The following is a 27,857-nucleotide window of genomic DNA, read 5'->3' on the forward strand; positions in this document are numbered from 1 at the left end:
GGTTGTTTAGAATGTCAGGACGTGATTTAGAATGTCAGGATGTGATTTAGAATGTCAGGACGGGTTGTTTAGAATGTCAGGATGTGATTTAGAATGTCAGGACGGGTTGTTTAGAATGTCAGGACGTGATTTAGAATGTCAGGACGTGATTTAGAATGTCAGGACGTGATTTAGAATGTCAGGACGTGATTTAGAATGTCAGGACGTGATTTAGAATGTCAGGACGGGTTGTTTAGAATGTCAGGACGTGATTTAGAATGTCAGGACGTGATTTAGAATGTCAGGATGTGATTTAGAATGTCAGGACGTGATTTAGAATGTCAGGACGTGATTTAGAATGTCAGGACGTGATTTAGAATGTCAGGACGGGTTGTTTAGAATGTCAGGACGGGTTGTTTAGAATGTCAGGACGTGATTTAGAATGTCAGGACGGGTTGTTTAGAATGTCAGGACGTGATTTAGAATGTCAGGACGTGATTTAGAATGTCAGGATGTGATTTAGAATGTCAGGACGTGATTTAGAATGTCAGGACGTGATTTAGAATGTCAGGACGTGATTTAGAATGTCAGGACGTGATTTAGAATGTCAGGACGTGATTTAGAATGTCAGGACGGGTTGTTTAGAATGTCAGGACGTGATTTAGAATGTCAGGACGTGATTTAGAATGTCAGGACGGGTTGTTTAGAATGTCAGGACGTGATTTAGAATGTCAGGATGTGATTTAGAATGTCAGGACGGGTTGTTTAGAATGTCAGGACGGGTTGTTTAGAATGTCAGGACGGGTTGTTTAGAATGTCAGGATGTGATTTAGAATGTCAGGACGTGATTTAGAATGTCAGGACGGGTTGTTTAGAATGTCAGGACGGGTTGTTTAGAATGTCAGGACGGGTTGTTTAGAATGTCAGGACGGGTTGTTTAGAATGTCAGGACGGGTTGTTTAGAATGTCAGGACGTGATTTAGAATGTCAGGATGTGATTTAGAATGTCAGGATGTGATTTAGAATGTCAGGATGTGATTTAGAATGTCAGGATGTGATTTAGAATGTCAGGACGGGTTGTTTAGAATGTCAGGATGTGATTTAGAATGTCAGGATGTGATTTAGAATGTCAGGACGTGATTTAGAATGTCAGGACGGGTTGTTTAGAATGTCAGGACGTGATTTAGAATGTCAGGACGGGTTGTTTAGAATGTCAGGACGTGATTTAGAATGTCAGGATGTGATTTAGAATGTCAGGACGGGTTGTTTAGAATGTCAGGACGTGATTTAGAATGTCAGGACGGGTTGTTTAGAATGTCAGGACGTGATTTAGAATGTCAGGACGGGTTGTTTAGAATGTCAGGACGTGATTTAGAATGTCAGGATGTGATTTAGAATGTCAGGACGGGTTGTTTAGAATGTCAGGACGTGATTTAGAATGTCAGGACGTGATTTAGAATGTCAGGACGGGTTGTTTAGAATGTCAGGACGGGTTGTTTAGAATGTCAGGATGTGATTTAGAATGTCAGGATGTGATTTAGAATGTCAGGACGTGATTTAGAATGTCAGGACGGGTTGTTTAGAATGTCAGGACGTGATTTAGAATGTCAGGACGTGATTTAGAATGTCAGGACGTGATTTAGAATGTCAGGATGTGATTTAGAATGTCAGGACGTGATTTAGAATGTCAGGACGTGATTTAGAATGTCAGGACGTGATTTAGAATGTCAACAGCCTACTTGAGCCCAAAGATGTGAAAACAGACTGAGTCTGATTTGTCTTGTGGTTGTAATTTGCCTATTCAGTCTGTTAGGAAGGGGCTACGTGTCTTGTGGTTGTAATTTGCCTCTTCAGTCTGTTAGGAAGGGGCTGTGTGTGGTTGTAATTTGCCTATTCAGTCTGTTAGGAAGGGGCTACGTGTCTTGTGGTTGTAATTTGCCTATTCAGTCTGTTAGGAAGGGGCTGTGTGTCTTGTGGTTGTAATTTGCCTATTCAGTCTGTTAGGAAGGGGCTACGTGTCTTGTGGTTGTAATTTGCCTATTCAGTCTGTTAGGAAGGGGCTACGTGTCTTGTGGTTGTAATTTGCCTATTCAGTCTGTTAGGAAGGGGCTGTGTGTCTTGTGGTTGTAATTTGCCTATTCAGTCTGTTAGGAAGGGGCTGTGTGTGGTTGTAATTTGTCTATTCAGTCTGTTAGGAAGGGGCTGCCTGTCTTGTGGTTGTAATTTGCCTATTCAGTCTGTTAGGAAGGGGCTGTGTGTCTTGTGGTTGTAATTTGCCTATTCAGTCTGTTAGGAAGGGGCTACGTGTCTTGTGGTTAGTAATTTGCCTATTCAGTCTGTTAGGAAGGGGCTACGTGTCTTGTGGTTGTAATTTGCCTATTCAGTCCGTTAGGAAGGGGCTGCCTGTCTTGTGGTTGTAATTTGCCTATTCAGTCTGTTAGGAAGGGGCTACGTGTCTTGTGGTTGTAATTTGCCTATTCAGTCTGTTAGGAAGGGGCTACGTGTCTTGTGGTTGTAATTTGCCTATTCAGTCTGTTAGGAAGGGGCTACGTGTCTTGTGGTTGTAATTTGCCTATTCAGTCTGTTAGGAAGGGGCTGTGTGTCTTGTGGTTGTAATTTGCCTATTCAGTCTGTTAGGAAGGGGCTACGTGTCTTGTGACCATCTCATTCCTCCAGACCGCCCAGCGCCTGGTTTCCCCAAAGTATCTTAATGCTAAGTTAATCTTTAGAACCTGCGTAGGAGCATCGTTAAATCTTTGAGCTGTTTCCAGAAACCGTTATTACTAAAGCTGGTTATTTACCCGACTACCTCAGACCACTGGTTGAACGGTGTGTAGTTCGATGTGTTTCTCCCTACTTTATACACAGGAGATCTCTGTTAAACATAGAATCGCAATGTTTATTTGTTTATTTATTTGAGACCACCGATAACGTCACAATGAAGTTGACTACAAATACCAAGTTGCCAGTGTCTTTGCAGTTATATATATAAGCGATATATAAAAATATGTTTCAAAATTAAAACCGAGATGACTGCATTTCGATAAGTAAACCTATGTCATGTTCATTCAATTGAGTTTTATTGAGCTATTATGGCTACCGTCAATCATTTTGGCCTCTATATATTTCCTGATGTGTAGCTTAACGTATGCAATGGTGTCCCAAATGTAGTGTTAGTGCTTCATCATAGGGTAAGCATTACAATAAGCTGTGATATTATCTCTCTAGGAGCTGATCCGTGGTCAGTATTGTGGAATCATTTTAATGTTAAGGAAAGATTTGAATGGCGATAGCTGACCTGAGAGCATCGCTGCCTTTCGATCCTATTAGTATCAACACATTTTTTATTTATTTAACCTTTATTTAACGAGGCAAGTCAGTTAAGAACAAATTATTATTTTCAATGACGGCCTAGGAACAGTGGGTTAACTGGCTTGTTCAGGGGGCAGAACGACAGGTTTGTACCTTGTCAGCTCGGGGATTCGATTTTGCAACCTTTCGGATACACACACACACACACACACACACACTAGTCCAACGCTCTAACCATTAGGCTACCTGCCGCCCATGCCTCTTACTGAACGTTATCTCTGCATGGTGTCTTGGGAAACACATGTTACATCTTCAGGCCGTTGTGGGAAAGATGCATTGTTAAAACACTGGGAAGCCTAAGTTCCATCGCAACGGGGAAAAACCGGGGGCCTGGCCTCTGACCTACTGACAGCTGTTAGCCAAGTCAGCAATCTGACTCAGCTTGGTCTAAAATACTCTCTTCCCCTTTCTGATAGAACAGACAAGTAGTTGTCATTTAGTAGTTTAAAGGACAGACTTGGCTAAAATAAGTTCAGAATCTCCCCACATTTCTCCCATTATATGTTAAACAGAATATCCCCACATTTCTCCCATTATATGTTAAACGGAATCTCCCCACATTTCTCCCATTATATGTTAAACAGAATCTCCCCACATTTCTCCCATTATATGTTAAACAGAATCTCCCCACATTTCTCCCATTATATGTTAAACAGAATCTCCCCACATTTCTCCCATTATATGTTAAACAGAATATCCCCACATTTCTCCCATTATATGTTAAACGGAATCTCCCCACATTTCTCCCATTATATGTTAAACGGAATCTCCCCACATTTCTCCCATTATATGTTAAACGGAATCTCCCCACATTTCTCCCATTATATGTTAAACAGAATCTCCCCACATTTCTCCCATTATATGTTAAACGGAATCTCCCCACATTTCTCCCATTATATGTTAAACAGATAAGAAGAGAAACCAGTTTCCCATCCTGATGTTTTGGCTAACAGTAAACTGATTGTCGACTCAGACAATCCTTCCCTTTTCTCACACACACACACACACATGAACACACACGAACACACACGAACGAACGAAGGTGACTAGTCTTTTTTCCCATCACCCCGACTGAAGGAGAGATGTTCAACCTACCTCTCTTTTTATCACTTTCCTCTTTTGTCACGTTTCTTCCCTCTCACCTCTCCCACCACCCTCTGACACTCTCCCTTTTCCTCCCTCTCTCTACTCCTTTACCTTTCTGTCATTCACCCTCTCCTTCCTCTCTGTCCCCACTCCACTTTCTGACAATCTCTATTTTCTCTCTCTCCCTCTCTCTCTCTCTCCAGGTGTAGTTGAGGTACTAGACAGTCTGAACCAGTTGAAGGTGAAGGGCTTGGTTCTGGGGCCTCTTCACACTGTCCAGCAGGACCAAGTAGACACTCTAGACCTGGTCTCTATGGACCCCGGGGTAGGAACTGACCAGGACCTGCTGGTTCTGCTGGACAAGGCCCACAAGAAGGGTAAGTGATCTGTTTGGCCCATTGGGCGTGACTGAAGATATGATCTCATTAATAGGGATCAGACCGGCTGTCTGTCTCTGATCTGAGGCCGGACTCTGCTTAACCCGTTCAGCTGACAATAGAATCACAATGGACCTTCGGTCTGAATTAAAACCCTTAAAATACTCTCCACCTTGGTTGAGCTCCCTTTTTTAACGATCTCCTCCTGACTCAAGCACTCGTATTTACCTCTCTCTGTCAGGTATCTCTGTGGTGTTGAATCTGACCCCTAACCCTGGAGCTGACCCCTGGTTCAGCCCTGACAACTTGCCTAAAGTACTGGACAAACTCAGGGTGAGACTGTGTGTGTGTGAGAATCTGTGCCATTCTGAAAACACTTTATAACCTCTTCTGTCCTCCAGTCTGTCTCTGTGTGTTTAAATGACTACCCTTCATTATCTCTTGTCTCTCTGTGTGTTTAAATGACTACCCTTCATTATCGCTTGTCTCTCTGTGTGTTTAAATGACTACCCTTCATTATCTCTTGTCTCTCTGTGTGTTTAAATGACTACCCTTCATTATCTCTTGTCTCTCTGTGTGTTTAAATGACTACCCTTCATTATCTCTTGTCTCTGTGTGTTTAAATGACTACCCTTCATTATCTCTTGTCTCTCTGTGTGTTTAAATGACTACCCTTCATTATCGCTTGTCTCTCTGTGTGTTTAAATGACTACCCTTCATTATCGCTTGTCTCTCTGTGTGTTTAAATGACTACCCTTCATTATCTCTTGTCTCTCTGTGTGTTTAAATGACTACCCTTCATTATCTCTTGTCTCTCTGTGTGTTTAAATGACTACCCTTCATTATCGCTTGTCTCTCTGTGTGTTTAAATGACTACCCTTCATTATCTCTTGTCTCTCTGTGTGTTTAAATGACTACCCTTCATTATCTCTTGTCTCTCTGTGTGTTTAAATGACTACCCTTCATTATCTCTTGTCTCTCTGTGTGTTTAAATGACTACCCTTCATTATCGCTTGTCTCTCTGTGTGTTTAAATGACTACCCTTCATTATCTCTTGTCTCTCTGTGTTTAAATGACTACCCTTCATTATCTCTTGTCTCTCTGTGTTTAAATGACTACCCTTCATTATCTCTTGTCTCTCTGTGTGTTTAAATGACTACCCTTCATTATCGCTTGTCTCTCTGTGTGTTTAAATGACTACCCTTCATTATCTCTTGTCTCTCTGTGTGTTTAAATGACTACCCTTCATTATCGCTTGTCTCTCTGTGTGTTTAAATGACTACCCTTCATTATCGCTTGTCTCTCTGTGTGTTTAAATGACTACCCTTCATTATCTCTTGTCTCTCTGTGTGTTTAAATGACTACCCTTCATTATCTCTTGTCTCTCTGTGTGTTTAAATGACTACCCTTCATTATCGCTTGTCTCTCTGTGTGTTTAAATGACTACCCTTCATTATCTCTTGTCTCTCTGTGTGTTTAAATGACTACCCTTCATTATCTCTTGTCTCTCTGTGTGTTTAAATGACTACCCTTCATTATCTCTTGTCTCTCTGTGTGTTTAAATGACTACCCTTCATTATCGCTTGTCTCTCTGTGTGTTTAAATGACTACCCTTCATTATCTCTTGTCTCTCTGTGTGTTTAAATGACTACCCTTCATTATCTCTTGTCTCTCTGTGTGTTTAAATGACTACCCTTCATTATCTCTTGTCTCTCTGTGTGTTTAAATGACTACCCTTCATTATCTCTTGTCTCTGTGTGTTTAAATGACTACCCTTCATTATCTCTTGTCTCTCTGTGTGTTTAAATGACTACCCTTCATTATCTCTTGTCTCTCTGTGTGTTTACATGACTACCCTTCGTTATCTCTTGTCTCTCTGTGTGTTTAAATGACTACCCTTCATTATCGCTTGTCTCTCTGTGTGTTTAAATGACTACCCTTCATTATCGCTTGTCTCTCTGTGTGTTTAAATGACTACCCTTCATTATGTCTTGTCTCTCTGTGTGTTTAAATGACTACCCTTCATTATCTCTTGTCTCTCTGTGTGTTTAAATGACTACCCTTCATTATCTCTTGTCTCTCTGTGTGTTTAAATGACTACCCTTCATTATCTCTTGTCTCTGTGTGTTTAAATGACTACCCTTCATTATCTCTTGTCTCTCTGTGTGTTTAAATGACTACCCTTCATTATCTCTTGTCTCTCTGTGTGTTTACATGACTACCCTTCATTATCTCTTGTCTCTCTGTGTGTCACTGGTCTGTTTATGTGTAGTAGCCAACCTCTCTCTCCTGTTGTAGTAAAATGTCTAAGGCAACTCGTATGTATTTGAAATGCGTGTAATATAATGAATACATCCTCCAGGAAGCTGCTGAACACTGGCTGGGGATGGGCGTGGACGGGGTGCAGGTGTCCGGCCTCGCTGCTGCCAGCGCCTCTTCTGATTGGTCCAAGTTCCAGGGTGTCGTCCAGGGCAACAGGACAGAGGTGGACGTGAAGAAGAGGTAACTAATAGTCACGCAGCTAGACAGACAGGCCTTACCGACCTTACATCCCTGGACTTGATTCCGTCTGGGTCATAGCTTAGTCCTGACATGTTGTGATTATTGTGGGGTCAGGAGAGAGACGAGGGTTACTGATAGTCTGAAAGGCTGTAGTTGGATCACAGCTCAATAAAGGTTGGGGGAACAGAGAACCACATGCAGAGTGGCCTGGAGGCTGTGTTCTTTCTGCCTCCTGGTGGTCAGTTGGTGATACTGCAGTAGTCCAGTATTACAGAACCCTCTTTTGGACATTAAGAAGTACTGTTCAGTAGTCACTGTCTGAGCAAAGTCTAAACGGGAATGAAATGTTATTCTAAACCCTCTCTCTCTCTCTCTCTGTCTCTCTCTCTCTCTCTCCCCCCGCTCTCTCTCTCTCCCCCCGCTCTCTCTCTCTCCCCCCGCTCTCTCTCTCTCCCCCCGCTCTCTCTCTCTCCCCCCGCTCTCTCTCTCTCCCCCCGCTCTCTCTCTCTCTATCTCTCCACTCTCCTCTCTCCTCTCTCTCCTCTCTCCTCTCTCTATCTCTCTCTCTCTCTCTCTCTCCTCTCTTTCTCTCTCTCTCTCTCTATCTCTCTCTCTCTCTATCTCTCCACTCTCTCCTCTCTCCTCTCTCTCTCTCTCTCTCTCTCTATCTCTCTCTCTCCTCTCTTTCTCTCTCTCTCTGTCTCTCTATCTCTCTCTCGCCTCTCTTTCTCTCTCTCTCTATCTCTCCTCTCTCTCTCTCTCTCTCTCTCTCTCTCTCTCTCTCTCTCTCTCTCTCTCTCTCTCTCTCTCTCTCTCTCTCCCCCCATTCTCTCTCTCTCTCTCCCCCCCTCTCCCTTCGCTCTCTAGAGCTGTAATAGGAGTGGTTGATGGTCAGGACTCCTCTGCCGTCTCTCAACTTCTCAACTCTTCTGGTGTGGATCTGATACTGTCTGATGTCCTTAACAAGGAAAACTCCGGTAACAGAACATTTCTAATACACTTTAAACAAGACAAACTAGTGAGTGTTACCTTAGAATAAATATTGGTCCTAAACATAGAGAAAGTTCTTGTTGTTCTGGTTAAAAGAAGTCATTGGGAAATAATTGGCTGTAATTTGAGATGTTCCCAACCTGTGTGTAACTTGCAGGTATCGAGAGAGCGAAGTCCATCCACGGCCTGGTCTCGACCCAGAAACAGAGCTCTTTAGCCTGGGGTCTAGGAGGTAAGAGAGAGAATGGTCTTTAGAAGCATTCGTTTTATCAAACAACAAAATACAACTTTAAAATACATTTTTTTTTTTAACCAGGCAGTTTGGGGAACCATCTGGCTTCAGTGGTGGAGAAACCAGAACTGGTACGACTTTACCAACTGCTGCTTTTCACACTGCCTGGAACACCTGTCTTCAACTACGGAGATGAGTTGGGCCTCGTGGACCAGGTGAGGAGCGCTGGTGGTGGACAGGGGAAAGCGGTGGAATGGAGGAGAACCATTTGTTCACACGGGTCTATTTAAAACCGTAGAAAAAAATGTGTTGCAGTGGAAAACGAATGTGTTGATAAAACAATGTAAATGTCCAATGTAAAACTATATCAGAGAGAACTGAAACTCTGACCCTTTACCACCTCAGTAATAATTGCATAACACTTCCTGGTCTGGACCTGGACTGATGTTAACTCTTCTCTCTCTCTCTCTCTCTCTCTCTCTCTCTCTCTCTCTCTCTCTCTCTCTCTCTCTCTCTGTCTCTGTCTCTGTCTCTGTCTCTCTCTGTCTCTCTCTGTCTCTCTCTGTCTGTCTCTCTCTGTCTCTCTCTGTGTGTCTCTCTCTGTCTCTCTCTGTGTGTCTCTGTCTCTCTCTCTCTCTCTCTCTCTCTGTCTCTGTCTCTCTCTCTCTCTCTTGTTCTCAGGGCTCCACCTCTCCTAAGATGCTGTGGGACACTGAGGAAGAGGAGGTTGCTGAAGGAGCTGTGAAGAACGATACAGCGGAGGTACTGACTTGGTTATACCTCCCTCTAGTGGTAGTAGTGTAGTGCAGGTAACTGCTAGAAGGAAGCTCTTCTGACACGTGGCCCTTTCACTTTATCGTTTATATTTAGTGTTTCCTTTATTTTGGCAGTTACCTGTAGATGTATTCAGTTTTATATGTAGTCACATGTTTTAACTGAGAAGGCTAATTAAAATCTACAACCCATGCTCTAGCAACATGCACTAGCGACATCCTCTAGCAACATGTCCCCCCTCCTCTCGCTCCGCTCTGTCCCCCCCTCCTCTCGCTCCGCTCTGTCCCCCCTCCTCTCGCTCCGCTCTGTCCCCCCCTCCTCTCGCTCCGCTCTGTCCCCCCCTCCTCTCGCTCCGCTCTGTCCCCCCCTCCTCTCGCTCCGCTCTGTCCCCCCCTCCTCTCGCTCCGCTCTGTCCACCCTCCTCTCGCTCCGCTCTGTCCCCCCTCCTCTCGCTCCGCTCTGTCCCCCCCTCCTCTCGCTCCGCTCTGTCCCCCCCTCCTCTCGCTCCGCTCTGTCCACCCTCCTCTCGCTCCGCTCTGTCCCCCCTCCTCTCGCTCCGCTCTGTCCCCCCCTCCTCTCGCTCCGCTCTGTCCCCCCTCCTCTCGCTCCGCTCTGTCCACCCTCCTCTCGCTCCGCTCTGTCCCCCCTCCTCTCGCTCCGCTCTGTCCCCCCCTCCTCTCGCTCCGCTCTGTGCCCCCTCCTCTCGCTCCGCTCTGTCCCCCCCTCCTCTCGCGCCGCTCTGTCCCCCCCTCGTCTCGCGCCGCTCTGTCCCCCCCTCGTCTCGCTCCGCTCTGTCCCCCCCTCCTCTCGCTCCGCTCTGTCCCCCCCTCCTCTCGCTCCGCTCTGTCCCCCCCTCCTCTCGCTCCGCTCTGTCCCCCCTCCTCTCGCTCCGCTCTGTCCCCCCTCCTCTCGCTCCGCTCTGTCCCCCCTCCTCTCGCTCCGCTCTGTCCCCCCTCCTCTCGCTCCGCTCTGTCCCCCCTCCTCTCGCTCCGCTCTGTCCCCCCTCCTCTCGCTCCGCTCTGTCCCCCCTCCTCTCGCTCCGCTCTGTCCCCCCTCCTCTCGCTCCGCTCTGTCCCCCCTCCTCTCGCTCCGCTCTGTCCCCCCTCCTCTCGCTCCGCTCTGTCCCCCCTCCTCTCGCTCCGCTCTGACCCCCCTCCTCTCGCTCCGCTCTGTCCCCCCCTCCTCTCGCTCCGCTCTGTCCCCCCCTCCTCTCGCTCCGCACTGTCCCCCCTCTCGCTCCGCTCTGTCCCCCCCTCTCGCTCCGCTCTGTCCCCCCTCCTCTCGCTCCGCTCTGTCCCCCCCATCCTCTCGCTCCGCTCTGTCCCCCCTCCTCTCGCTCCGCTCTGTCCCCCCTCCTCTCGCTCCGCTCTGTCCCCCCTCCTCTCGCTCCGCTCTGTCCCCCCTCCTCTCGCTCCGCTCTGTCCCCCCCCCCCTCTCGCTCCGCTCTGTCCCACCCTCCTCTCGCTCCGCTCTGTCCCCCCTCCTCTCGCTCCGCTCTGTCCCCCCTCCTCTCGCTCCGCTCTGTCCCCCCTCCTCTCGCTCCGCTCTGTCCCCCCTCCTCTCGCTCCGCTCTGTCCCCCCTCCTCTCGCTCCGCTCTGTCCCCCCCTCCTCTCGCTCCGCTCTGTCCCCCCTCCTCTCGCTCCGCTCTGTCCCCCCTCCTCTCGCTCCGCTCTGTCCCCCCTCCTCTCGCTCCGCTCTGTCTCCTCTCGCTCCGCTCTGTCTCCTCTCGCTCCGCTCTGTCCACCCTCCTCTCGCTCCGCTCTGTCCCCCCTCCTCTCGCTCCGCTCTGTCCCCCCTCCTCTCGCTCCGCTCTGTCCCCCCTCCTCTCGCTCCGCTCTGTCCCCCCCTCCTCTCGCTCCGCTCTGTCCCCCCCTCCTCTCGCTCCGCTCTGTCCCCCCTCCTCTCGCTCCGCTCTGTCCCCCCTCCTCTCGCTCCGCTCTGTCCCCCCTTTCTCTCGCTCCGCTCTGTCCCCCCTCCTCTCGCTCCGCTCTGTCCCCCCTCCTCTCGCTCCGCTCTGTCCCCCCTCCTCTCGCTCCGCTCTGTCCCCCCTCCTCTCGCTCCGCTCTGTCCCCCCCTCCTCTCGCTCCGCTCTGTCCCCCCTCCTCTCGCTCCGCTCTGTCCCCCCTCCTCTCGCTCCGCTCTGTCCCCCCTCCTCTCGCTCCGCTCTGTCCCCCCTCCTCTCGCTCCGCTCTGTCCCCCCTCCTCTCGCTCCGCTCTGTCCCCCCTCCTCTCGCTCCGCTCTGTCCCCCCTCCTCTCGCTCCGCTCTGTCCCCCCTCCTCTCGCTCCGCTCTGTCCCCCCTCCTCTCGCTCCGCTCTGTCCCCCCTCCTCTCGCTCCGCTCTGTCCCCCCCCTCCTCTCGCTCCGCTCTGTCCCACCCTCCTCTCGCTCCGCTCTGTCCCCCCTCCTCTCGCTCCGCTCTGTCCCCCCTCCTCTCGCTCCGCTCTGTCCCCCCTCCTCTCGCTCCGCTCTGTCCCCCCTCCTCTCGCTCCGCTCTGTCCCCCCTCCTCTCGCTCCGCTCTGTCCCCCCCTCCTCTCGCTCCGCTCTGTCCCCCCTCCTCTCGCTCCGCTCTGTCCCCCCTCCTCTCGCTCCGCTCTGTCCCCCCTCCTCTCGCTCCGCTCTGTCCCCCCTCCTCTCGCTCCGCTCTGTCTCCTCTCGCTCCGCTCTGTCCCTCCTCTCGCTCCGCTCTGTCCACCCTCCTCTCGCTCCGCTCTGTCCCCCCTCCTCTCGCTCCGCTCTGTCCACCCTCCTCTCGCTCCGCTCTGTCCCCCCTCCTCTCGCTCCGCTCTGTCCCCCCTCCTCTCGCTCCGCTCTGTCCCCCCCTCCTCTCGCTCCGCTCTGTCCCCCCCTCCTCTCGCTCCGCTCTGTCCCCCCCTCCTCTCGCTCCGCTCTGTCCCCCCTCCTCTCGCTCCGCTCTGTCCCCCCTCCTCTCGCTCCGCTCTGTCCCCCCTTTCTCTCGCTCCGCTCTGTCCCCCCTCCTCTCGCTCCGCTCTGTCCCCCCTCCTCTCGCTCCGCTCTGTCCCCCCCTCCTCTCGCTCCGCTCTGTCCCCCCCTCCTCTCGCTCCGCTCTGTCCCCCCTCCTCTCGCTCCGCTCTGTCCCCCCTCCTCTCGCTCCGCTCTGTCCCCCCTCCTCTCGCTCCGCTCTGTCCCCCCTCCTCTCGCTCCGCTCTCGCTCCGCTCTGTCCCCCCCCCTCTCGCTCCGCTCTGTCCCCCCCTCCTCTCGCTCCGCTCTGTCCCCCCCTCCTCTCGCTCCGCTCTGTCCCCCCCATCCTCTCGCTCCGCTCTGTCCCCCCCATCCTCTCGCTCCGCTCTGTCCCCCCCTCCTCTCGCTCCGCTCTGTCCCCCCTCCTCTCGCTCCGCTCTGTCCCCCCTCCTCTCGCTCCGCTCTGTCCCCCCCTCCTCTCGCTCCGCTCTGTCCCCCCCTCCTCTCGCTCCGCTCTGTCCCCCCTCCTCTCGCTCCGCTCTGTCCCCCCCCTCCTCTCGCTCTGCTCTGTCCACCCCCCTCTCTCGCCGATACCGATTATTGAAGGACCAACAAAAGCCGATACCGATTATTCTGACATTTTTAAAGATATTTATTTGTTATAATGACAATAACAACAATACTGAATGAACACTTATTTAACTTAATATAATACATCAATAAAATCAATTTAGCCTCAAATAAATAATGAAACATGTTCAATTTGGTTGAAATAATGCAAAAACAAAGTGTTGGAGAAGAAAGTAAAAGTGCAATATGTGCCATGTAAGAAAGCTAACGTTTAAGTTCCTTGCTCAGAACATGAGAACATATGAAAGCTGGTGGTTCCTTTGAACATGAGAACATATGAAAGCTGGTGGTTCCTTTGAACATGAGTCTTCAATATTCCCAGTTAAGAGGTTTTAGGTTGTAGTTATTATAGAAATTATAGGACTATTTCTCTATACCATTTGTATTTCAAATACCTTTGACTTTTGGATGTTCTTATAGGTACTTTAGTATTGCCAGTGTAACAGTATAGCTTCCGTCCCTCTCCTCGCTCCTACCTGGGCTCGAACCAGGAACACATCGACAACAGCCACCCTCAAAGTTTCCTTATCCATCGCTCCACAAAAGCCGCGGCCCTTGCAAAGCAAGGGGAACAACTACTCCTAGTCTCAGAGCGACTCCTAGTCTCTAGTGTCACCGTTTGAAACGCTATTAGCGCGCACCCCGCTAACTAGCTAGCCGTTTCACATCGGTTACACCAGCCTAATCTCGGGAGTTGATAGGCTTGAAGTCATAAACAGCAGAGCTGCTGGCAAAACGCACGAAAGTGCTGTTTGAATGAATGCTTACAAGCCTGCTGGTGCCTACCATCGCTCAGTCAGACTGCTCTATCAAATCATAGACTTAATTATAACATAATAACACACAGAAATACGAGTCTTTGGTCATTAATATGGTCGAATCCGGAAACTATCATCTCGAAAACAAAACATTTATTCTTTCAGTGAAATACGGAACCGTTCCGTATTTTATCTAACGGGTGGCATCCCTAAGTCTAAATATTGCTGTTACATTGTACAACCTTCAATGTTATATCATAATTATGTACAATTCTGGTAAATTAATTACGGTCTTTGTTAGGAATAAATGGACTTCAAACAGTTCGCAACGAGCCAGGCGGGCCAAACTGCTGCATATACCCTGACTGCTTGCACGGAACGCAAGAGAAGTGACACAATTTCCCTAGTTAAAATAAATTCATGTTAGCAGGCAATATTAACTAAATATGCAGGTTTAAAAATATATACTTGTGTATTGATTTTAAAGAAAGGCGTTGATGTTTATGATTAGGTTTGGTGCAACAACAGTGCTAAATCGTCACCCGTTTGGCGAAGTAGGCTGTGATTCGATGAGAACAGGCACCGCATCGATTATTAGTTTAGAAAATTAGTATTAGTCCTTTTTCGCGAATGCGTACTGCGTCGATTATATGCAACGCAGGACACGCTAGATAAACTAGTAATATCATCAACCATGTGTAGTTAACTAGTGATTATGTGAAGATTGATTGTTTTTTATAAGATAAGTTTAATGCTAGCTAGCAACTTACCTTGGCTTCTTGCTGCCCTCGCGTAACAGGTAGTCAGCCTGCCACACAGGCTCCGCATGGAGTGCAATGTAAGGCAGGTGGTTAGAGCGTTGGACTAGTAACCGGAAGGTTGCAAGATCGAATCCCCGAGCTGACAAGGTAAAAATCTGTCGTTCTGCCCCTGAACAAGGCAGTTAACCCGCTGTTCCTAGGCTGTCATTGAAAATAAGAATTTGTTCTAAACTGACTTGCCTAGTTAAGTAAAGGTGTAAAGCCACAATCAGTGTCCAAAAATACCGATTACCGATTGTTCTGAAAACTTGAAATCGGCCCCAATTAATCGGCCATTCCGATTAATCGGTCGACCTCTAGTATATACACCCCACTTTGAGTGGACTCTCCTTCTCATCACTAAACTTTTCTTCATTATTTCTAGGCAGAGACTTGAGTGATCTGGACCTTAAACGGTTCCTCGCCTTATCAGTACTGCCACGTGTGACCGTGTTCCCTGCACTCAGCCCCTCACAAGCTTCATTATGTCTCCCCTCATGTCTGTCTCCCCTCATGTCTGTCTCCCCTCATGTCTGTCTCCCCTCATGTCTGTCTCCCCTCATGTCTGTCTCCCCTCATGTCTGTCTCCCCTCATGTCTGTCTCCCCTCATGTCTGTCTCCCCTCATGTCTGTCTCCCCTCTCTCTCTCTCGACATATATGTAACTGATAGACACACACTACATGTTAATGTTTTACATGTATGTCAATTGTCTTCTGTCTGCAATGTATTTTGTTGTTGTCGGATCCCCGGTAAGACTAGCTGTTGCCATTGGAGTCGGCAAATGGGGATCCTAATAAAACAATCTAAGCTCTCCTCCTCTCTCCCCTCCCTCTCCTCCTCCTCCTCTCTCCCCTCCCTCTCCTCCCCCCTCCCTCCCCTCCTCTCTCTCCCCTCCCTCTCCTCCCCCTCCCTCTCTTCCTCTCTCTCTCCCCACTCCCTCTCCTCTCCCTCCCTCTCCTCCTCCTCTCTCCCCTCCCTCTCCTCCCCCCTCCCTCTCCTCCTCTCTCTCCCCTCCCTCTGCTCCCCTCTCCCTCTCCTCCCCCCTCCCTCTCCAGGCCCAGAAGACTCATCGTCTGACATGTCGTTCGTGGTTTAAGACCCTCTCTGATCTGAGGGGTAAAGAACGTTCCCTCCTTCATGGGGACTACTTCCACCTCCACTCCTCCTCCTCATCCCTTGCTTTCCTGCGTCTGTGGGACCAGAGCGAGCGATACCTGACAGCCGTTAACTGGGGCTCCGCCTCCTTAACCATGGTCCTCAACAACACAGGTATTTATTTCACTTGAATATGCGTTATTTATTTGTGAGATCATATTGAGACGTCTTCCGATGAGACCAGACTATATCCTCAAAATGAATAAACGATGACGCAACAACATATGAGAAGTCAAAACATGATAAAAAACATTCCAATACTGACAGGATTTCTCCTCCTCTTCCCAGAGCTGAGCCTCCCGGAGCAGGCTCAAGTGAAGCTGAGTACAGACCTTGAGAACCTGGCTGCGGACAGCTCTGTCTCGCTGGATAAACTGCTGCTGGGACCAGGACAGGCTGTCCTATTGACCTTCCCCTTCGCTTAGGAGGGACTAGAACAGAGACCAGGACTAGAGCAGAGACCAGGACTAGAGCAGAGACCAGGACTAGAGCAGAGACCAGGACTAGAGCAGAGACCAGGACTAGAGCAGAGACCAGGACTAGAGCAGAGACCAGGACTAGAGCAGAGACCAGGACTAGAGCAGAGACCAGGACTAGAGCAGAGACCAGGACTAGAGCAGAGACCGGGACTAGAGCAGAGACCGGGACTAGAGCAGAGACCGGGGCTAGAGCAGAGACCGGGGCTAGAGCAGAGACCGGGACTAGAGCAGAGACCGGGACTAGAGCAGAGACCGGGACTAGAGCAGAGACCGGGACTAGAGCAGAGACCGGGACTAGAGCAGAGACCGGGACTAGAGCAGAGACCGGGACTAGAGCAGAGACCGGGACTAGAGCAGAGACCGGGACTAGAGCAGAGACCGGGACTAGAGCGGGACTAGAGCGGGACTAGAGCGGGACTAGACCGGGACTAGACCGGGACTAGACCGGGACTAGACCGGGACTAGACCGGGACTAGACCGGGACTAGACCGGGACTAGACCGGGACTAGAGCAGAGACCGGGACTAGAGCAGAGACCGGGACTAGAGCAGAGACCGGGACTAGAGCGGGACTAGACCGGGACTAGAGCAGAGACCGGGACTAGAGCAGAGACCGGGACTAGAGCAGAGACCAGGACTAGAGCAGAGACCAGGACTAGAACAGGCCAGAATAAGAAACTACTAAACATAACTTTTACACCATGAACAAAGGGAGAATGTTTTAGATGACAGAAAACAAGCAGAAGGAATATATAGTATGAACAGCGGTTTTAGCCAGAGCTTAAAAATATAAACGGTTAGGCCAGAATGACTATTTCCACCTGTTAAAACATTCCAGTTCAGATTTGATCAAATGTTTTTGTTGGCCGTTGTTTTGAAAACATTTAAAAGGGAACTTTTTAGTTCCGTTTAAAAAAAATGTGTTTTATGACATCTGGAGTTGAACTGTTGAAGTAGGAAAATATCAGTTTGAATTTTATTTTTTTATTTTTTTTCTTCAATCTGTTTTATTCCATCCAGTGGAACAGAATTGTCATTCAAATGCTAGTATTGGTATTGTATTGGTATTGTATTGGTATAGTATTGGTATAGTATTGGTATTGTATTGGTATTGTATTGGTATTGTATTGGAGAAGATTGCTAGCTCCCTATTGCGAGATATTGTTCTGACTAAAACTTGAAAGGAGTAAATTAAAAGTCCTGCGTTATATTGCCTGGTGACAATCAAACATCGACTCCGTCTCCGTCCTTCTACTGATACACAGAGTGTTGTGTACGTGTTCGGTCTGTGGATGCCTCAGAGCTGTGTGTACTGCTTGTGTTCTGTTTTTGTGTGTGTGTGTGTGTGTGTGTGTGTGTGTGTGTGTGTGTGTGTGTGTGTGTGTGTGTGTGTGTGTGTGTGTGTGTGTGATATTGGCCTAATGCCACATGCTATCCGTTAAGAGCAGGCAGAGGAACTTTACAGGTGTGATAATGTCAGGGCCACGAAACAGCCTGAAATATGTCTCTCTCACCTCACGCAGGTGGTTGGAAGATATAAATACATCACGCTCTGTTGGTTCATTCCCATTGACGGCGTGTGCTGTATAATGTATGTTCACGTGCGCGCACTTTGTCTGTTCAATACATGCCGTCGTGTTCAGGCCTGTATTTGCAGTAATGTGGATGATTCAGTACCGTACGCGCAGTCGTGTTGTGCGTGAACTTTCCTAAAGCCACACGTAGGCGAGGCCCGTTAACCTGCGGTTCGTGTTACCGTCGACAACACCATCTACCAGGGTTAGGGTTTACCCCCCCCCCCCCCCCCCACACACACATCAATTGAATGTATTCTTTTAAAATATTACAGGTTTTGTATCGTTTTAGCCAGGAGTTCTGAGTTGAGTTTCAAGCACAACTAAATCCTTTTCCCTTTGACTATATTGACTATATTTTTTAAGATCTGGGAAAATATCTGCTGTAAATTAAATATGAATCATATTTTAATCTTGTAAAATATCTGCTGTAAATGAAATATGAATAATATTTTAATCTTGTAAAATAACTACTGTAAATTATATATAATGAATATTATATTTGAATCTGGTAAAATATCTACTGTAAATTATATAATGAATATTATATTTGAAGCTGGTAAAATATCTACTGTAAATTATATATAATGAATATTATATTTGAATCTGGTAAAATATCTACTGTAAATTATATATAATGAATATTATATTTGAATCTGGTAAAATATCTACTGTAAATTATATATTTTAGTAATTTTTTATCATATTGACTGTTACTTTACTGTGATACTGGTAAAACAAGGGCCGTTTCCCAGACAGGCCGGGACTAAGAAGCATATTCCATTTAATTGCTTTTTAATCCCGGGTTAGGGTTAATCTGTGTTTGGCAAACCGCCTCTTATCATTCGAATTCATGCCCCCACATGCGTTTGTCTCAATGTGCACTGGATTAGTGAAGAGGTTCCTGTTACGTGGAGGCGTCCGTCTTTCAGAGTCAAATGACCGATAGCGTCTACTACTCGCTTAACGTATTGATAGGCCCTCTATACCTTTCACTCTTTCTTGGCCATTAGTCTGTACAAACCCATCAAAATATTCTAGTATTTTACTATAGTTTATTTCATACCTGTCTGAAACAGTATCCTATAAATGTATATATTTTTTTTTTTAGGTTTTCAGAATTTGGTTTATTTCTCAATACCTTGCCGTCGGGGTGAGGAGATACCGGGAACCAGATCGCCCCCACGTTAGCACCCCGTCCCCGGCGGTGTGAAACCAGCCCCAACCACCTTCTGAGCCACGATGCACAGTCATGACATGCCTCTTGCTCTTACTGCTACATTTCAAACATCTTTGACCTCCTCATCCTCACCATCTTCATCAATTGATTCACATTTAATTCAACCCAAACTGTTACCACGTAGTGTAGTAAGTGGTGGGAAAAAGTAACCCAATTATCGTACCTGAGTAAAAGTAAAGATACCTTCATAGAAAATGACTCAAGTAAAAGTGAAAGTCACCCAGTAAAATACCACTTGAGTAAAAGTATTTGGTGTAAATTAAGTATCAAAAGTAAAAGTGTGAATCATTTTTAAAATTCCAAATATTAAGCAAACTAGACGGCACAATTTTTTATTTAATTTTTAAAATGACGGATAGCCAGGGGGGCAAACTCCAAAGACATTTACAAACTAAGCATTTATGTTTAGTGATTCCTCCAGATCAGAGGCAGTAGGGATGTTCTCTTGACAAGCCTGTGAATTGGACCGTTTCTGTCCCGTGAAGCGTTTAAAATGTACGGAGTAAAAATTACCTTATTTTCTTGAGGAATATAGTGAAGTAAAAGTTGTCAAAATTATAAATAGTAAAGTACAGATACCCCCATAAAACTACTCAAGTAGTACTTCAAAGTATTTTTTACTGAAGTACTTTACACCACTGAGTGTATTTTGGATGATAAATTGTACTGTGTCAGTATGAGGTAGCTGTACAAACCTCCATTGCTTTACTTTAAAAAAATATATATATAGTCTGAGTGCACTCTACAGCAGTATTCTCTTAGTAAAGGTGTTGATAACAGGCTCGTAAATGTCAAACTGAGATGTATGGGAGAAGAGAGAGAGAGAGAGAGAAAGAGAGAGAGAGACACAAGGCCAGATGTTGCTGTGTCAAACTGAGAACTGTGTTCGAGGTCTGGGCCCGCTGCTCTGTGGTGGGTTGTTCTCCATCTGTGTGTGTGTGTTCATGTCATTTTGTTCCAGGATCGCAATGACGAGGTGTGTGAGAGATCAGAGGGCTCTCTCTCTCTCCCTCACACCCTCCATCTCTCTGTTTCTGTCTGTCTCTCCCTTTCTTTTTCAGACACACACAGAGGTGCGATCAGAGGTTTTGAGAGAGCGTCAGCGAGCTCATAACCGCTCCTACGAAACTCCCTCCCACACGTACGTACAGACAGACACAGACAACACACACACATGTAGCAGAGCATTGCTGTGCCGTGAACACGCTGAAGGGATGAATGGTAAGTCTGCATCTCTGTCCTTGTCTAAGTTTGAAAATGAGTTACTATTACGGTCACAGGTTACAATGCTGTAAAGATGGTTTTATATTGTACTGTGTCATTACGTGCAGGAACAGAAGCATCTTGATGCTGTCGACCCAATTGCACATCTGGCAAAAACAAAGATAAAACCCCGTGGGTTTGTACATGTCACTATTTGCTGGCTTAGTTATTTTTATACTTTAAAAAAACAAGGAGATTTAAAAAAAAATATATATTTTTGTTGATCACAAGGGCCTGAAAAACGGCATGAGATCGTACTAGTAACAAGACTTCCCGTATAAAGTCCTGGAAACGTCTGCAAGAAACGAATCTCCTTGAAGTCCCCCTGTCTGTGTTTGTCTCTGGAGTTGACCCCCCCCCCTCCAGGAAAGTCTATTGTTTTTAGGGCTTATGATTTGTTAACACATTTAAATCTGGTGATTTTGACCTTTTGACCCTATTCAGATTGTAAGAGGGATCCATTCTCTAGTCTCTTGGCGTTCCCATCTATTGGTCTTTCTCTACTTGGGATTTAGAGGGAAAATTATTGCCGAACTGTGCCTCAAGCGAGGATATTTCTGCAAGCCTTTAAATGTCCTCTGTTTTCTCAGTCTCTGTCCGTTTCTAGCTTCTGCTCCATCCTGCTACTGTTTCTGAAAGACATGTAGTCATTCTGAAAATATTGTTTACTTGTGTGCTTTTCACATGACAAATTGTTACTCGTAGAGAATTTTTAAGAGGCCAATTCAATACTGGTCCAAGTCGTTATTTTGAAATTGCGATATTTGGTGTTGATTTCATATACGAATAATGCTTGATTTACGATCAATTTTACGTTTGTCATATTTTGGGTGCCGTGCATACAGGGATTTAAACGAATCGAGCCGTCTAGCCTGAGGCTAGTACTGTTCAGACCGCGTGAGAAGAAAATGTGGCCAACTAGCCTGTCAGGATAGTGGAATTTTGTCTTTTTAAATATCGCATGGCTCAGTTTTTGGACCTGAATGTTACTTGGGTGAGACTGAAATCGCAGTCTACTAGTGCAGCTGGCTAGTCAACTAAATCCTTAAGTTTTAAGTTTTAGGATCACTGCGTTCATACCTCTGAAAACAGTCTCACTCTAAATTTCATAGAGCATTTGTCCGTTGGGTTATTGGCCGTTGGGTTATTGTCCGTTGGGTTATTGTCCATTGGGTTATTGGGTTATTGTCCGTTGGGTTATTGGGTTATTGTCCATTGGGTTATTGTCTGTTGGTTTATTGTCCGTTGGGTTATTGTCCGTTGGGTTATTGTCCGTTGGGTTATTGTCCGTTGGGTTATTGTCCGTTGGTTTATTGTCCGTTGGGTTATTGTCCGTTGGGTTATTGTCCGTTGGGTTATTGGCATTTGGGTTATTGTCCGTTGGGTTATTGTCCGTTGGTTTATTGGCCGTTGGGTTATTGTCCGTTGGGTTATTGGGTTATTGTCCGTTGGGTTATTGTCCGTTGGGTTATTGTCCGTTGGGTTATTGTCCGTTGGGTTATTGTCCGTTGGGTTATTGTCCGTTGGTTTATTGTCCGTTGGTTTATTGTCCGTTGGTTTATTGTCCGTTGGGTTATTGGCCGTTGGGTTATTGTCCGTTGGGTTATTGTCCGTTGGGTTATTGTCCGTTGGTTTATTGTCCGTTGGTTTATTGTCCGTTGGGTTATTGTCCGTTGGGTTATTGTCCGTTGGGTTATTGTCCGTTGGGTTATTGTCCGTTGGTTTATTGTCCGTTGGGTTATTGTCCGTTGGGTTATTGTCCGTTGGTTTATTGTCCGTTGGGTTATTGTCCGTTGGGTTATTGTCCGTTGGGTTATTGTCCGTTGGGTTATTGTCCGTTGGGTTATTGTCCGTTGGGTTATTGGGTTATTGTCCGTTGGTTTATTGTCCGTTGGGTTATTGTCCGTTGGGTTATTGTCCGTTGGGTTATTGTCCGTTGGGTTATTGTCCGTTGGGTTATTGGGTTATTGTCCGTTGGGTTATTGTCCGTTGGGTTATTGTCCGTTGGGTTATTGTCCGTTGGGTTATTGGGTTATTGTCCGTTGGGTTATTGTCCGTTGGGTTATTGTCCGTTGGGTTATTGTCCGTTGGGTTATTGGGTTATTGTCCGTTGGGTTATTGTCCGTTTGGTTATTGTCCGTTGGGTTATTGTCCGTTGGGTTATTGGCCGTTGGGTTATTGTCCGTTGGTTTATTGTCCGTTGGGTTATTGTCCGTTGGGTTATTGTCCGTTGGGTTATTGTCCGTTGGGTTATTGTCCGTTGGGTTATTGGGTTATTGTCCGTTGGGTTATTGTCCGTTGGGTTATTGTCCGTTGGGTTATTGTCCGTTGGGTTATTGGGTTATTGTCCGTTGGTTTATTGTCCGTTGGGTTATTGTCCGTTGGGTTATTGTCCGTTGGGTTATTGTCCGTTGGGTTATTGTCCGTTGGGTTATTGTCCGTTGGGTTATTGTCCGTTGGTTTATTGTCCGTTGGGTTATTGTCCGTTGGGTTATTGTCCGTTGGGTTATTGTCCGTTGGGTTATTGTCCGTTGGGTTATTGGGTTATTGTAACAACAAAAAAGCTATCTGGAAATTGTCTTCATCAGAAGAGATCCTCTACTGTCACAGAAGTAGAAAAATGCATATTAAAATGTGTCTGAGTTCACGTCATTGATTTTATTCTAAAATAAATGTTTTTCCATATTTCAGGTTGAGTCTGAGAACCAGTTATTACCTTGATCGGCGGTTGACAGTAAGTCAATTTTCACCAATCAATACTTTTTATTAATCAGTTATTGTCAGTGACACACAATATTTATGAGAAAAAAAATGCTTTATACTGGTCTAATGACAGCATAAAATATCAATTATATTAAAATAAAATCTATTTCTCAGTAGGGAATGTGCAACGGGTATACTTTACCCGTGACCTTCATGACCTTTGGTTAATTAGTTATTTATACACGCGTTTAATCCAATCTGTACTGAGGAAAAATAACAGTCATACTTTGTACCTTGTGAAAGTATTCATTTTCAGGAATTAGGTCAATTACATGTTTATGGGGTTTATTGGGTGAAGCGAGACCAACGTCACCTCAGGGGTGTCGACGTGTCGAGGTGTCGAGGCGTTGAGGTCGATGGGTGATTTTATTCAGTAGATCACGTCAAACCCGCACTGAAACTGTCAGGCAGGCAGCTAAAGACATTGGAAGAAATTCACTGCAATGTTTCGCCATCCAATTTTTAGGATGGAATATTTGGATAAATAATTTTATAAATATAGGAAATTAGCATGACGTGGTCAGACCCAATAAATAGGTATGTAATGGGTATATAAGGGGTATGTAATAGGTATGTAATGGGTATATAATAGGTATAGAATGGTATATAAGGGGTATATAATGGGTATGTAATAGGTATGCAATGGGTATGTAATGGGTATGTAATGGGTATAGAATGGGTATAGAATGGGTATGTAATAGGTATGTAATAGGTATGTAATGGGTATGTAATGGGTATAGACTGGGTATGTAATGGGTATGTAATGGGTATGTAATGGGTATGTAATGGGTATGTAATGGGTATGTAATGGGTATGTAATGGGTATGTAATGGGTATGTAATGGGTATGTAATGGGTATGTAATGGGTATGTAATGGGTATGTAATAGGTATGTAATAGGTATGTAATAGGTATGTAATAGGTATGTAATAGGTATGTAATAGGTATGTAATGGGTATGTAATGGGTATGTAATGGGTATGTAATGGGTATGTAATGGGTATGTAATGGGTATGTAATGGGTATGTAATAGGTATGTAATGGGTATAGACTGGGTATGTAATGGGTATAGACTGGGTACATCATGGTATGTAATAGGTATGTAATGGGTATATAATGGATATAGACTGGGTATGTAATAGGTATGTAATAGGTATGTAATAGGTATGTAATAGGTATGTAATAGGTATGTAATGGGTATGTAATGGATATAGACTGGGTACATCATGGTATGTAATAGGTATTAATAGGTATATAATGGGGATATAATAGGTATGTAATGGGTATATAATGGGTATATAAGGGATATATAATGGGTATGTAATGGGTATATAAGGGATATATAATGGGTATGTAATAGGTATGTAATAGGTATGTAATAGGTATGTAATGGGTATGTAATGGATATAGACTGGGTACATCATGGTATGTAATAGGTATTAATAGGTATATAATGGGGATATAATAGGTATGTAATGGGTATATAATGGGTATATAAGGGATATATAATGGGTATGTAATGGGTATATAAGGGATATATAATGGGTATGTAATAGGTATGTAATAGGTATGTAATGGGTATATAATGGATATAGACTGGGTATGTAATAGGTATGTAATGGGTATATAATGGATATAGACTGGGTATGTAATGGGTATGTAATAGGTATGTAATGGATATAGACTGGGTATGTAATGGGTATGTAATAGGTATGTAATGGATATAGACTGGGTATGTAATGGGTATATCATAGGTATGTAATGGATATAGACTGGGTATGTAATGGGTATGTAATGGGTATGTAATGGGTATGTAATGGGTATGTAATGGGTATGTAATAGGTATGTAATAGGTATGTAATGAATATGTAATGGATATAGACTGGGTATGTAATGGGTATGTAATGGGTATGTAATGGATATATAATGGGTATATAATGGGTACATCATGGTATGTAATAGGTATTAATAGGTATATAATAGGTATTAATAGGTATATAATGGGGATATAATAGGTATGTAATGGGTATATAATAGGTATATAATAGGTATATAATGGGTATATAAGGGATATATAATGGGTATGTAATAGGTATGGATATCATAAGGTGAATGCACCAATTTGTAAGTCGCTCTGGATAAGAGCGTCTGCTAAATGACTTAAATGTAAATGTATGTAATGGGTATATAAGGGATATACACTGCTCAAAAAAATAAAGGGAACACTTAAACAACACAATGTAACTCCAAGTCAATCACACTTCTGTGAAATCAAACTGTCCACTTAGGAAGCAACACTGATTGACAATAAATTTCACATGCTTTTGTGCAAATGGAATAGACAAAAGGTGGAAATTATAGGCAATTAGCAAGACACCCCCAAAAAAGGAGTGATTCTGCAGGTGGTGACCACAGACCACTTCTCAGTTCCTATGCTTCCTGGCTGATGTTTTGGTCACTTTTGAATGCTGGCGGTGCTCTCACTCTAGTGGTAGCATGAGACGGAGTCTATAACCCACACAAGTGGCTCAGGTAGTGCAGTTCATCCAGGATGGCACATCAATGCGAGCTGTGGCAAAAAGGTTTGCTGTGTCTGTCAGCGTAGTGTCCAGAGCATGGAGGCGCTACCAGGAGACAGGCCAGTACATCAGGAGACGTGGAGGAGGCCGTAGGAGGGCAACAACCCAGCAGCAGGACCGCTACCTCCGCCTTTGTGCAAGGAGGTGCACTGCCAGAGCCCTGCAAAATGACCTCCAGCAGGCCACAAATGTGCATGTGTCAGCATATGGTCTCACAAGGGGTCTGAGGATCTCATCTCGGTACCTATTGGCAGTCAGGCTACCTCTGGCGAGCACATGGAGGGCTGTGCGGCCCCACAAAGAAATGCCACCCCACACCATGACTGACCCACCGCCAAACCGGTCATGCTGGAGGATGTTGCAGGCAGCAGAACGTTCTCCACGGCGTCTCCAGACTCTGTCACGTCTGTCACATGTGCTCATGTGCTCAGTGTGAACCTGCTTTCATCTGTGAAGAGCACAGGGCGCCAGTGGCGAATTTGCCAATCTTGGTGTTCTCTGGCAAATGCCAAACGTCCTGCACGGTGTTGGGCTCTAAGCACAACCCCCACCTGTGGACGTCGGGCCCTCATACCACCCTCATGGAGTCTGTTTCTGACCGTTTGAGCAGACACATGCACATTTGTGGCCTGCTGGAGGTCATTTTGCAGGGCGCTGGCAGTGCACCTCCTTGCACAAAGGCGGAGGTAGCGGTCCTGCTGCTGGGTTGTTGCCCTCCTACGGCCTCCTCCACGTCTCCTGATGTACTGGCCTGTCTCCTGGTAGCGCCTCCATGCTCTGGACACTACGCTGACAGACACAGCAAACCTTTTTGCCACAGCTCGCATTGATGTGCCATCCTGGATGAACTGCACTACCTGAGCCACTTGTGTGGGTTGTAGACTCCGTCTCATGCTACCACTAGAGTGAGAGCACCGCCAGCATTCAAAAGTGACCAAAACATCAGCCAGGAAGCATAGGAACTGAGAAGTGGTCTGTGGTCACCACCTGCAGAATCACTCCTTTTTTGGGGGTGTCTTGCTAATTGCCTATAATTTCCACCTTTTGTCTATTCCATTTGCACAACAGCATGTGACATTTATTGTCAATCAGTGTTGCTTCCTAAGTGGACAGTTTGATTTCACAGAAGTGTGATTGACTTGGAGTTACATTGTGTTGTTTAAGTGTTCCCTTTATTTTTTTGAGCAGTGTATAATGGGTATGTAATAGGTATGTAATGGGTATATAATAGGTACATAATTGGTAAATAATGGTAGGTAATGGGTACGTAATAGGTATTAATATGTATGTAATGGGTATAAATGGATATGAGTATATAATGGGTAGGTAATATGTATGTAATGAGTATGTAATGGGTATTTAATGGGTATGTACTAGGTATGTAATAGGTATGTAATGGGTATGTAATAGATATGTAATAGGTCTGTAATAGGTATGGGATGGGTATGTAATGGGTAAGTAATGGGTAAGTAATGGGTAAGTAATGGGTAAGTAATGGGTAAGTAATGGGTGAGAGAAGAGTAGACAAGTAGTAGCAAGAGAGAGATAAGAAGATTAGAAAAGAAGAAAAGGAGAAAAGCAAGAGAATCGAGAGAAGGAAGAGAAAGCTAGAGAAGAATCCTCCAGTCGATAGGAGAACCCCCAGAAGAAGAGATTTTTTTAAGCCACACCAACCCCACCACTGAAAAAGACACAAAAAGAGAGAGCACAGAGAGAGAGAGCTTAAGTCTTTACAGATAGAGCAGAAGAGTAGATAAGAAGAAGAAAGAAGCGAGTTTTAGAGCAGATAAGAAGAGATAAGAGAATACAGAAGACAGAGGTAGAGAAGAAGAGAAGAGATAGAGAAAGGAGAGTCACTTAAAGCATCGAGTAAGATAGTAGATGAGAGGAGAGAGCAGAACAGGTTCACTCGAGACAGCCAGAGAGAAAGAGCAGATAAGAGAAGAAGGATAGAGGAGAGATATAGCGAGCGCGAGAGATAGAGAGAGAAGAGAGAGAGAAGTAGATGAGAGTAGAGAGAGAGAAGAGAGAGAAGCAGAGATAGAGAAGAGAGAGAGAGAGAGAGTATAGAGAAAAGAGAGAGTAGAGAGAAGAGAGAGCAGAGAGAGAGAAAGAGAGATTAGAGAGCTCAAGAGAAGCTTTTTTTTTTAGAGTTAGAGGTGAGAAGAGGAGCAGAGCATTCTAGATTAGAGAAGAGATAAGAGAGAAGAGAAGAGAAGATAGATTTCAGTTAGAGAAGGCAGAAACAAAGATACGAAAAAGAAGAAGATAGTAGAGAGAAGAAAGAAGAGAGAGAGGATTCTGACAAGAGAGAAAGAGGAGGACGCAGATTTTGCCGTAGTTAGTTTGTTTAGCCATGTGTCAGTTATGTCATAGTTAGTTG

At 45.7% G+C, this 27,857-nt stretch overlaps 2 protein-coding genes across 13 annotated transcripts in view; both read left to right on the plus strand.

The window, feature by feature from the left end:
* Nucleotides 1-17,265, plus strand: part of LOC120049448 (4F2 cell-surface antigen heavy chain-like) — an 18,292-nt gene extending 1,027 nt beyond the window's left edge. The window contains exons 2-10 of the mRNA XM_038995714.1: nucleotides 4,641-4,814; nucleotides 5,056-5,147; nucleotides 7,177-7,316; nucleotides 8,184-8,293; nucleotides 8,464-8,538; nucleotides 8,623-8,753; nucleotides 9,220-9,300; nucleotides 15,481-15,694; nucleotides 15,869-17,265. Coding sequence (XP_038851642.1) covers nucleotides 4,641-4,814; nucleotides 5,056-5,147; nucleotides 7,177-7,316; nucleotides 8,184-8,293; nucleotides 8,464-8,538; nucleotides 8,623-8,753; nucleotides 9,220-9,300; nucleotides 15,481-15,694; nucleotides 15,869-16,005 — 1,154 coding nt within the window. The 3' untranslated portion in view covers nucleotides 16,006-17,265. The remainder of the gene's footprint in view (nucleotides 1-4,640; nucleotides 4,815-5,055; nucleotides 5,148-7,176; nucleotides 7,317-8,183; nucleotides 8,294-8,463; nucleotides 8,539-8,622; nucleotides 8,754-9,219; nucleotides 9,301-15,480; nucleotides 15,695-15,868) is intronic.
* A 138-nt stretch (nucleotides 17,266-17,403) lies between these two features.
* Nucleotides 17,404-27,857, plus strand: part of LOC120049546 — a 44,968-nt gene continuing 34,514 nt past the window's right edge. For 4 of the 12 annotated variants that reach the window (XR_005477116.1, XR_005477117.1, XM_038995806.1 and 1 more), the window contains exons 1-2: nucleotides 17,404-20,012; nucleotides 22,826-22,868. Coding sequence is in view for 6 of the 12 variants with exons in the window: in XM_038995806.1 (XP_038851734.1) it covers nucleotides 19,729-20,012; nucleotides 22,826-22,868 (327 nt within the window). In the remaining 6 variants the exon portion in view is untranslated. Of the gene's footprint in view, nucleotides 20,093-20,202; nucleotides 20,271-22,495; nucleotides 22,869-27,857 lie in introns of those variants that run through there. The other 8 variants (XM_038995807.1, XM_038995808.1, XM_038995804.1 and 5 more) reach the window with 8 other exon arrangements.

Source organism: Salvelinus namaycush, chromosome 6, assembly GCF_016432855.1.
Source record: "Salvelinus namaycush isolate Seneca chromosome 6, SaNama_1.0, whole genome shotgun sequence".
NCBI lineage: Eukaryota > Metazoa > Chordata > Actinopteri > Salmoniformes > Salmonidae > Salvelinus > Salvelinus namaycush.